Source organism: Schistocerca serialis, chromosome 10 (assembly GCF_023864345.2).
Source record: "Schistocerca serialis cubense isolate TAMUIC-IGC-003099 chromosome 10, iqSchSeri2.2, whole genome shotgun sequence".
Lineage (NCBI taxonomy): Eukaryota > Metazoa > Arthropoda > Insecta > Orthoptera > Acrididae > Schistocerca > Schistocerca serialis.
Window position 1 is genome coordinate 168286900 of NC_064647.1, and position 10805 is coordinate 168297704.

The 10805-nt window shown below is 43.2% G+C and overlaps 1 protein-coding gene across 1 annotated transcript; it reads right to left on the minus strand.

Moving 5' to 3' along the window:
* Positions 1-522: 522 nt before the first annotated feature.
* LOC126425199 (uncharacterized) lies at positions 523-10446 on the minus strand. Its single transcript, XM_050088155.1, has 2 exons — positions 9840-10446; positions 523-833 (listed from the first exon to the last, which is right to left on the minus strand). The coding sequence occupies exons 1-2, from the start codon at positions 10090-10092 to the stop codon at positions 622-624; spliced, it is 465 nt and encodes a 154-aa protein (XP_049944112.1). The 5' UTR covers positions 10093-10446; the 3' UTR covers positions 523-621.
* Between the last annotated feature and the right edge of the window lie 359 nt (positions 10447-10805).

A 10805-nucleotide genomic window follows, 5' to 3' on the forward strand; every position in this document is an offset into this window, starting at 1 on the left:
CTTCGATTGTATTTCCATTGTTATCGCGCAGAGAAGGCATTGATTGTGTCTTGCCGCTAGCACACTTTTCATGCGACCGGTATCTCTTTGAATTTTCTGCTAGGTTTCGAGACGATTTTTCGTTCTGGAAACTATTATAAGTATATCGCATTGAAGTCCGTGCTAAATTTTGAGCTTCTGTAAGAGATCACGAACCAAAACCATTTCGTATGGAGTTTAGATTATTATGTCATGCTGAGACTTTCAAACCACAGGAAAGGATAAACAATACGAGTGAATAATTACCGAACCAAAGCCTTTTCGTATGGAGTTTAGTTTATTATGTCATGCTGAGACTTTCAAACCACAGAAAAGGATAAACAATACGAGCGAATAATTACCGAACCAAAGCCTTTTCGTATGGAGTTTAGTTTATTATGTCATGCTGAGACTTTCAAACCACAGGAAAGGATAAACAATTCGAGTGAATAATTACAACAGTTTAATCTCAATATGTTTATTATTGCTTTTACAGTAAGGACACATTACATCATTGTCTAGAAGTGTAACCGTGTGCCATACAGCACTTTAATACTGAGTCACAACTTGTCTTAACCGTTGTGTTTAAATTGTCCCACGGCGTCAATACTGGTCAGGGATGTATTGTTTCGATGAATAACCATTAGGCTTGCTGCTGTCTTTTTCCTCAGATTGTCCAGAAGACCTGGCAGAATGGCTCTCGCCGTAAGTGGTGCCAGCATTAATGCGTTCACACACTCCAGAACGACCGCAGACGAGGTCGGGGGCACACTGTGTGTTCTCAGGTGGTGACGCGTCACACCTTGCGTGCTCCCCTGCACAGGACAAAGGAAAATGCGTGTCAGGTGTCACCTTAACTGGCGTGAAAGCAAAACACAGCAATTATTTTTATTTGTACATACTAGTTTTACAGTGTTAAACGTCTGTCATTCAATATATGCACTGAAGCGCCAAAGAAACTGGTATAGGCATGCCTATTCAAATACAGAGATATGCAAACAGGCAGAATACGGTGCTGAGGGCGGAAACGCCTGTATAAGACGACAAGTGTCTGGCACAGTTGTTAGCTCGGTTCCTGCTGCTACAGGGGCAGGTTATCAAGATCTAAGGGAGTTTGAACGTGGCGCTACAATCGGCGAACGAGCGATGGGACACAGTGTCTCCGAGGTAGAGTGAAGTTAGGATTTTCTGGTATGAGCATTTCATGAGTCTACCGTGAATATCTGGACTCCGGTAAAACATCAAATCTCCGACACCTCTGCGGCCGGAAAAAGACCCTACAAGAACTAGACCAAAGACGACTGAAGAGAATCGTTCAACGTGGTGGAAGTACAACCCTTCAGCAAATTGCTGCAGATTTCAATGCTGGGCCATCAACAAGTGTCAGCATGCGAACAATTCAACGAAACATCATCGATATGGGCTTTCGGAACCGAAGGCGCACTCGTGTGCACTTCATGGTGAACGACGCAAAGCTTTATGCATTGCCTGGACCTGTCAACACCGACATTGGGCTGTTGATGAATGGAAACATGTCGCCTGGTCGGACGAATCTTGTTCCAAATTGCATCGAGCAGGTGGACGTGTACAGGTATGGATAAAACCTCATGAATCCATGTGAGCATGGAACTGTCCAAGCTGTTGGAGGCCCTGTAATGGTGTGGGGCATGTGCAGTAGGAATGATATGGGATCCCTGATACTTCTAGATTCTACTCTGATAGATGATACCAGAAGCATCCAGTCTGATCACCTGCATCTGTTCATGTCCATTGTGCATTCCAACAGACTGGGGCAGTTCCTGCAGGACAATGCGACACTCCACATGTCCAGAACGGCTACAGAGTGACTCCACGAATACTCTTCTGAGTTTAAACACTTCCGCTGGCCACCAAGCTCCCCGGACACGGACGTTATTGAGAATATCTGGGATGCCTTACAACGTGCTGTTCAGAAGAGATCTCCACCGCCTTGTACTCTTACGGATTTATGGACGGTCCTGTACGATTCATGGTGTCAGTTCCCTCCAGCACTACTTCAGACGTCAGTCCATGCCACATCTTGTCGCAGCACATCTACATGGTCGTGGTGGCTGTACACTATATTAGGCAGGTGTATCAGTTTCTTTGGCCCTTCAGTGTATGCTCACACATTAACAAAATCATACCGGTTATACAGATTGTTTCAGGAGTAACAGTGAATTTTTTAGGAGTTCATAGTATAGAGAAATTCGAATAAAGCGTTCTACGTAACCTCTGCCCCGTTTCTAATGGAGATACAGCTGTTAGAATGGAACCCAAGCAGATACTCATACAGAGAGGTTATGAAAGGAAAATTGGTGAAGTTCAAAGGTGATTTACGAGGGCAGTTCAATAAGTAATGTAACACATTTTTTTCTGAAACAGGGGTTGTTTTATTCAGCATTCAAATACATCAGGTTATTCCCCAATCTTTTAGCTACACAACACTATTTTTCAACGTAATCTCCATTCAATGCTACGGCCTTACGCCACCTTGAAATGAGGGCCTGTATGCCTGCACGGTACCATTCCACTGGTCGATGTCGGAGCCAACGTCGTACTGCATCAATAACTTCTTCATCATCCGCGTAGTGCCTCCCACGGATTGCGTCCTTCATTGGGCCAAACATATGGAAATCCGACGGTGCGAGATCGGGGCTGTAGGGTGCATGAGGAAGAACAGTCCACTGAAGTTTTGTGAGCTCCTCTCGGGTGCGAAGACTTGTGTGAGGTCTTGCATTGTCATGAAGAAGGAGAAGTTCGTTCAGATTTTTGTGCCTACGAACACACTGAAGTCGTTTCTTCAATTTCTGAAGAGTAGCACAATACACTTCAGAGTTGATCGTTTGACCATGGGGAAGGACATCGAACAGAATAACCCCTTCAGCGTCCCAGAAGACTGTAACCATGACTTTACCGGCTGAGAGTATGGCTTTAAACTTTTTCTTGGTAGGGGAGTGGGTGTGGCGCCACTCCATTGATTGCCGTTTTGTTTCAGGTTCGAAGTGATGAACCCATGTTTCACCGCCTGTAACAATCTTTGACAAGAAATTGTCACCCTCAGCCACATGACGAGCAAGCAATTCCGCACAGATGGTTCTCCTTTGCTCTTTATGGTGTTCGGTTAGATAACGAGGGACCCAGCGGGAACAAACCTTTGAATATCCCAACTGGTGAACAATTGTGACAGCACTACCAACAGAGATGTCAAGTTGAGCACTGAGTTGTTTGATGGTGATCCGTCGATCATCTCGAACGAGTGTGTTCGCACGCTCCGCCATTGCAGGAGTCACAGCTGTGCACAGCCGGCCCGCACGCGGGAGATCAGACAGTCTTGCTTGACCTTGCGGCGATGATGACACACGCTTTGCCCAACGATTCACCGTGCTTTTGTCCACTGCCAGATCACCGTAGACATTCTGCAAGCGCCTATGAATATCTGAGATGCCCTGGTTTTCCGCCAAAAGAAACTCGATCACTGCCCGTTGTTTGCAACGCACATCCGTTACAGACGCCATTTTAACAGCTCCGTACAGCGTTGCCACCTGTCGGAAGTCAATGAAACTATACGAGACGAAGCGGGAATGTTTGAAAATATTCCACAAGAAATTTCCGGTTTTTTCAACCAAAATTGGCCGAGAAAAAAAATGTGTTGCATTACTTATTGAACTGCCCTCGTACATAAATTCCACCTCTGCCTTCAATCCCCTTTCAAATTCTCTTTACAATACCAAGTGTTTTGGCGTTGTTTTACGAGGGCAGCAATAATCGTAATCTGAACGATCAATTTCTCTTCTATGTGAGCTGCACGATATAGCTACCCCCATAGTCAAAAATCTCAAGGGGTAAGGTGTAGGTATCTTCGTGGCAAGCAACGTGACCATTTCTGCCAATCCGTATTGCAAAGGATGTTATGTTTAGAATGACTATTAGAATGAGCAGGTGCCGCGTCATACTGGAAAACATCCCCACCCTTGTAGCCTGAAGAGCGTTTCCCGATACTGCTAGAAGCTTGTTTTCAAGAGAAGTCATGCTGCGGGCAACCTGGTACATTTTGTTTACCAACCATCGGCCGCACTTTGTTCGCATCACATGAGCAAATAATTGACCTGGTGATATCATCATTGACATCAGTGGGAAGTTATTCCATTTGCACTTCCTTGCCCCTTAAAAAGTAAAGAGCCAACCAAAAGAATCCAGTATGATGGAACTAATCCAACTGCATTAGTCGAAACTTAAAAAAACGCTCTCCCCGTACACTATCTTCACTCAGTCAAAAAATTGAGGAGGAGGGTACTAGTTCAATTGTGCTTTACACCTCACCCTCCTCTCCTTATATCCAGCTAATCACAGTGAGGTGTTAAAAATTAAACAGATAATCGGATATCCAATGTGGGGGAACTAGCTCAGTTGTGTTTTTTGCCACCCTACGGCTCCTCCCACTCCTCTTTCCAGCCAATCCAAGTGCAGTATTAAATTGATGTGCAAACATGACACCAAGTTTCTGGAGGTAGCATGATAGCTCAGTTGCTTTCGAGATAATGTTTCTTGGAAACCTGTAAGAGAAAGATGATGCTGCGTGCCTGGAAACTGGGGCTAATCTCCTCCCCACCACTTACTTCATCTTCAGAGGACTTTAACGGTCCTATACTTCTGGATAAGGCTAATACATTGGCCTGAAGTCTATACTGCATAGAAGATGATGATGATTGTAAATAATGTAGATACCCAAAATTACAAACTGTAGATTGTAGTGTGACGTCAGCATCACCTTTCTCATGATTATCATGCTCTCATTACCTTGGTGCAGACTTAGTGATAGATTGTAGTTGCTCAGACAGTGAAAACCCTCCAACACTGATTATAACTTAACAAATGTCATTAATAAGCTGTTAGGAGATTTTTCCATAGGCATTAGTCGTTAGGCATTATCTGTCATGCATTAGGCATTAGCTGTTCTGCATTATGCATTATCCATTAGGCATTATGCGTTAGGTATTAGGCTATATGTGTTGGGTGTTGCTGCATCTTAAATAGTATTCTAACGCCAGATGGATATTAGCAAATGGATCATAAATAGTATTATCTCACTGGAGACTGTAAGTTAGATCTTCAGCAGTGCCTTAGACAATTTAATGTTGTGTGCATGTTAATAAGATAGGCAGACGAATTGTGTGCAGAAATATTTAATTATCTTGCACAGCGTTTCGAACTTTTGGTGATTTTCGGATTTGAAGTTATTATTGGTGCAGTTTAAGCTGCAAGACAGTCCTGCAGTAGTGCTCATATGTGAGTAACTTTTATGTATGTAGGTGAATTTAACGCAACATATTTATACCGTACTACTGTTGACTACTAATCTATAATTTATTCAAATTCTGCTGCATTTATTTTAATAAATAACACAGACAATTTAGATGCAGGAATATTTAATTTGAAGTTCAGTTGTGTTTGCAGAATGTGAGAAATCTTACATATAATAAAATTTTGTTTCGATATTTATTTCATTTTGATATTATTTTCCTAGAGACCTTTTAATACGATAAGAATGTAAGCTAACTTTATTTTAATAAATACATACAATTCAGAAGAGGTAATATATTTTTGGAGGTCCATAGATCTTGTAAGTGTTGTGTGCCTATCGAACTTTCTTGGGCAGTTTCACTGTAAACAAGTGCTGCTTGACCTAAAAGTTTTATCTGTAGTGCCAATATGCAAGCCATGTGCATTTCAAAGGTAATACGAACAGTTTAGACGCTGGAATATTTTATTTGAAGCTTTACTGTGCTTGCAAAATGTGTGAAATCACACATACAACACAATAAAAGATAAAAATTGTATTTATTTTCGAGTTATCGACTCTGCCATTGTGTCTGGAAATGTCACATCTCTGTCTCAGTCTTTGGTCGTCTTGTGGGTGTGAATAAACAAAACATTGTACTGCAGTTTAGGTGATATATTGTAATAAAACGCCTTCTCCCTTCCTCAAATCAAAGTCATGAAAACACCTTCCCCTTTCCTTCAAAATTTGGTGCTTGCTCTCCTTGTTTTTCTTTTGGCTATGTTGTGTGTGTTTGCACAACACATGTTTTTGTTAGTTGATGGTGTTGTTTAATAGTTGATTGTGAAAAGTATAATGTATAAACGTTTAGAGAGCCTTGGTGCCACAGTTCTTATTGATAGATATTGCAACTTTGTTGAAAGTTTTTATTGTACAGAACCTCTACAAGGTCTGAGTCATCTGCAATAAAAGTAGTAATTCTCATTCAATATCATCGATTATATTTTTATATTTCTTTGTTTAAATTTCTATCGCATTACCATGTAATTTATTCTGGTTCATTTTAAATCCAGATGTTGCACTGAAACTGCGTATTGAAGCAAAATTCGACTTACACACACCGATCAGACAGCACATTATGACTACCGACTTACTATCGATATAAATCCGTCCAGGCAATAGCAGCATCACCTGGCGAGGAGTGACTGCTGGTCAGACACAAGCACGGCGTATGTAGTATCAGTGAGCTTGCTAACGGTGTACAGAATGCGAAAGCTGTGCAGTCCATCTGAGTTTGACCGACGGCAGATTGTGATGACCAGGGGGCTCCGGGTAAACATTTCGGAAACTGCACGACTTGTCGCGTGTTAGAGAATTGCTGTGGTGAGTGTCTTCAACATGTGGCAAAACCAAGGTGAAAACACGTCCATAAGTCATGGGATTTGGCAGCCACCCCTCATTACAGATTGAAACCGTACTGTAGTTTCCGCTCCATAAGCAGCAAGTTTCGCTGCTCGCTCGCACTGAGAAGTACAAAGGGAGGCGGCTCCGTCGCCAATTTATTGCACGACGCGGCCGGCCGTGGGTGCTACGGAACCCCATGCGGACGGATGGAGAATGCGTTAGGCTACATATTTATATTTGTTGTGTATCATGTATTTCTTGTACTTGAATGTGAATCTGCACATGAACTTTCCTAATCCTCCTCCCACCTTTCTATAAAGCGTGGCCAAAAACTAGTTGGGGAACAGCAGAAGTCAAAGACATTCCATTATCATAAGCTTTGGTGTGGAGAGGTTGGTTACGGCCAAGTGGTTCGACCATCCCCTCCACCAGGGCCTAGGAAGACCTCCGGGTGCCCGCCATATTCTGTGAGTTCTACAGAAGACAAGTGAGCAGACGTGCCCTCAGTGCGCCTGTCTCGATGTTCACAGGAAGAGAGGTATTCGAATATTTGAACTAATTATTTTATTTCCAGTTTCAGATTATGTAGGGAAATGAATGTACATAATGGTAGAATTTGGTGGTACACATTTGGCCAAATGCAGATCCGTCTTGCCCGTAAAACGATAATGTGCGTACAGATTAGCATACAATACAGCCGAACTATGAATTGTAAAAATGTAATCCCTGTAAACTGGAATACTTACTGTAATCGCTGTAAAGTCGAAATTATGTTTAAAATAAATAGATTATGAATGGTCATCAATCTTTAACATACTCTAAAAATCACAAAGGAGTCAAAAGATTTAAAATAAAAGATATAGAACGCAAGGACCTACACATCAGCGTGTGAGTTCTCCAGCCCCTTGCCTAGTTACGTGCAAAATAGGGCACGCTCTGTTCTCTAGGTAGCGCACTCAAGCTCCTCTCCCCAGTTATACATTGCGCCATTTTCGTTCAGGGCTAGTTGCAATGACTACCTCTTTTAATTATGACGATGACAGATGTGAGTTTTTCCCTGGTTGTGGACCAGTATAGAAACAAGAAAATCCACAAAAAATCACCAGGGCTGCGTAAAGCAGAAATACGAGCGTTGCCAGACGATTTTAAGCAAGTACAGGCAAAAGCATAGTTTTCTCCACAGCAAAACGTTTAACTTTCATCTGATGTCTCTAAGCCAGGAGTCTTTACTGGAATCTTTCAAGATGTCAGACGACGTAGGGTGAGCAGACTGGTAAAACACGACAGACTATGAACTGTTGCGGAGTTAAGTCAGACATCGATGCTGCGCAGAGTACAAGTCTGTCTGAACACACAGTGCACCGAGCACTCTTAACGATGGACCTCCGCAGCCGATGACTCATGTATGTGCCAGTGTTAACACCAACACATCAGGAACTACAACTGAAATAAGCACATGACCCTCGGCACTGGACATTGGCGCAGTGGCAGAGCGTTGCATAGTCTAATGAATCCCAATTCTTCATGATAGTGGTGGGAGGTCGCTAAACTGTCGTCTTCCAGGGGAACAGCTCCTTGACACCTGTACTGCGGGACAGAGACAATCTGGCGGTAGCGGCTACACTATGCTCTGCTGAACAATAACGTGGGCGTCAGTGGATCCAGCGAACGTTTAAAGTACCATGATGGCCAACGAGTATCGTACACTGATTGCAGACCACGTACACCTCTTCATAAATATTTCCTGACGGAAATGGCATTTTTCAACAAGATAATGTGCCATGTCACAAGGCCAGGAGTGTGGCGGATTGGTTTGAGGAACACAGTGGCAAATTCCAGTTGATGTGCTGGCCCACCAACTAGCTAGAGCTGAACCTGATCGAACACGTTTGGGATGTGATTACATCTGGTGTGACAGTGGGCCTAATCACGTAATGCATCTTCTTGCCATTCTGCTGCAGAGCTCTTATTTGTTGAACAATATTCCTCCTGTTACGCTCCTCCACTATCATGCCCTTTCGTTGTTGATGTAGAAAGCTGTGCATACATTCTGTGATGGATATTTGCAACAAACAGACTTGTCCAATTCTTCTTTTGCTCAATGCCAGCAATGTACAAGAGAATGACGAAATTACGTTGCTATGTGTATGACATCGTCAGATCATTCGAAAAAAAGAATTTGTTCATACATATTAGTTGTAACATCATGCAGTGCATGATGTCACAGAATCTGTATAACTGGCAACTGAGAGTGGGTCTGAGGGCATGCATCAGTACTCAGCAGTATGTGCATGCCCACTTTGTGCGAACTACAGTCACCTCTCACTCCAATGAAAATGGTGAACAGAGTAGTCGTAGCAGTCATGCGCTAACTTTACAACTTTCACTCCCAAAAAAGCACGAATGCAGCAACTACAGCAATTTTGTGCCGGAGAACACGTGACAACACACATGGAAATTTTCAAAAAATTAATATTATTGGTTGCCAATGGTGGCTGCTGGGATATGGGCGTGGGGCATCGGCGCAGAGTGGACGGTGGGCCCTCCCGCCCCCTCCCGCCCCTTCTGTGGCCCTGGAACCTAGCCATATGGACTGACACTGATGGCATGATTCCTGGAATGGCCTTGAAGATAAAAATACGCTGATGCTGATATCAGTGAAATGTGGTATGCACAGTATTGTCTCTGCTGTAATATGACACTGCAGATGAGAAAGTGCTGATGCTGATGTCAGCACTTTTCTACCCAGAAACTGCAGTGACCGACTATTGACTTGTTACATACTTGCGATGAAAAAACGGAAGTTCTTCAGGACCACTGTTTAGCCAGCTGGTGCAAGTCTTTTAATGCTTTTGCATTTCGATTACTTGAGTGCCCCAATAATCCTATTGTGGTAGAGGACTTGAAGTTTAATATGGAGTGTGAACTACGTGTTGTTGCTGGCACATTGTAACATTACACTGAGGTGGAGGCTAGGTTGAAAACTGACTGAAATAATAAGTGGCCTGCCCAGAATTCAATCCCGCGATCTTTTAGTTTACAGGCACATGCTTTACCGCTAGACCGCCAGGCCTGACTGCAGTGACAATGTGACAAGAACGGGTAGTGCAGTACTCACGCAGGAAGACGAAGCAAACTTTGCAGCACCCACACTTCTCGATCATCCCCGAGCGGCAGGTCTCTGGCGGCGCGGCACACCTGACCCTGCTGCAGTACTTCTTGCTCCTGCGCAGGCACTGTACGATGGGCACATCGTTCTTGACGAGCGCGCCCTCGCTACTGTTGTTCCAGTCCACCTCATACGTCTGCAGTTCTGCCACTGTCCGCCAGGTGGCTGCCAGCAGCAGCAGTGACGCACCCGCCAGCACCATCTGCAGGCACTGCAAGACACAGCCACACCTGCTACAAATCCTCTCCTAAGATAAATATTATTTGCCTTTTTTCCTGCCCTCTTCACTGTTTGTAATAGATATACCATATTGAGGTGTCAGGTCAGAGGGGTGTTCTGAACACAATTTCGACACAATGCAGCTCAATAGGCTGTGGAGTGGAAGGGGTAGGCTAGCAATAGAACAGTGCATCACCATTGACTAGACACATTTATTGAACACACAAGTCAGTTATTACCCAAAAGGAACAATCAGTACAAATTACAAAATAATATTCTTTTCCTTTAAGTCACTCAAACATGTAAACAGGCAAATAGCAATTATTTAACTGAAAGCCTTTTAAGAAAGTAAGACTAGAAAATTTGAATGATGGGTTAAAATGATGTTTAAATAGGCTCTGACCGAGCACATATTTTAAAACGAAATACTTCCTTTAAGGAACCAGCGATCAATATTACATAATCCTCAACAATCATATTAAATCCAAGACATTTAAGATTAAACAGTAATATATAACATCAGAGAGCTCCAGTCCCAAGTTTTAAGCAGCGCGTTTCAGATGGACTGCACTGCAACAGTACAATACAAGTCCCTTAGAGGATCTGCCCAAACAGGAAATTATCGCCGCAATCGACAAATATCAACATCATTCCATGTACAGACCTAAAACAAGCTAAAAGCTTTCTTAAGTTTGG

Excerpts from the sequence above, each read along its gene's own strand:
- LOC126425199 (XM_050088155.1), bottom strand. The coding sequence starts at position 10,092 with ATGGTGCTGGCGGGTGCGTCACTGCTGCTGCTGGCAGCCACCTGGCGG. Across the intron at positions 834-9,839 it reads AGTTTGCTTCGTCTTCCTGC|GGGAGCACGCAAGGTGTGAC; the intron begins GTGAGTACTGCA and ends TGTCCTGTGCAG.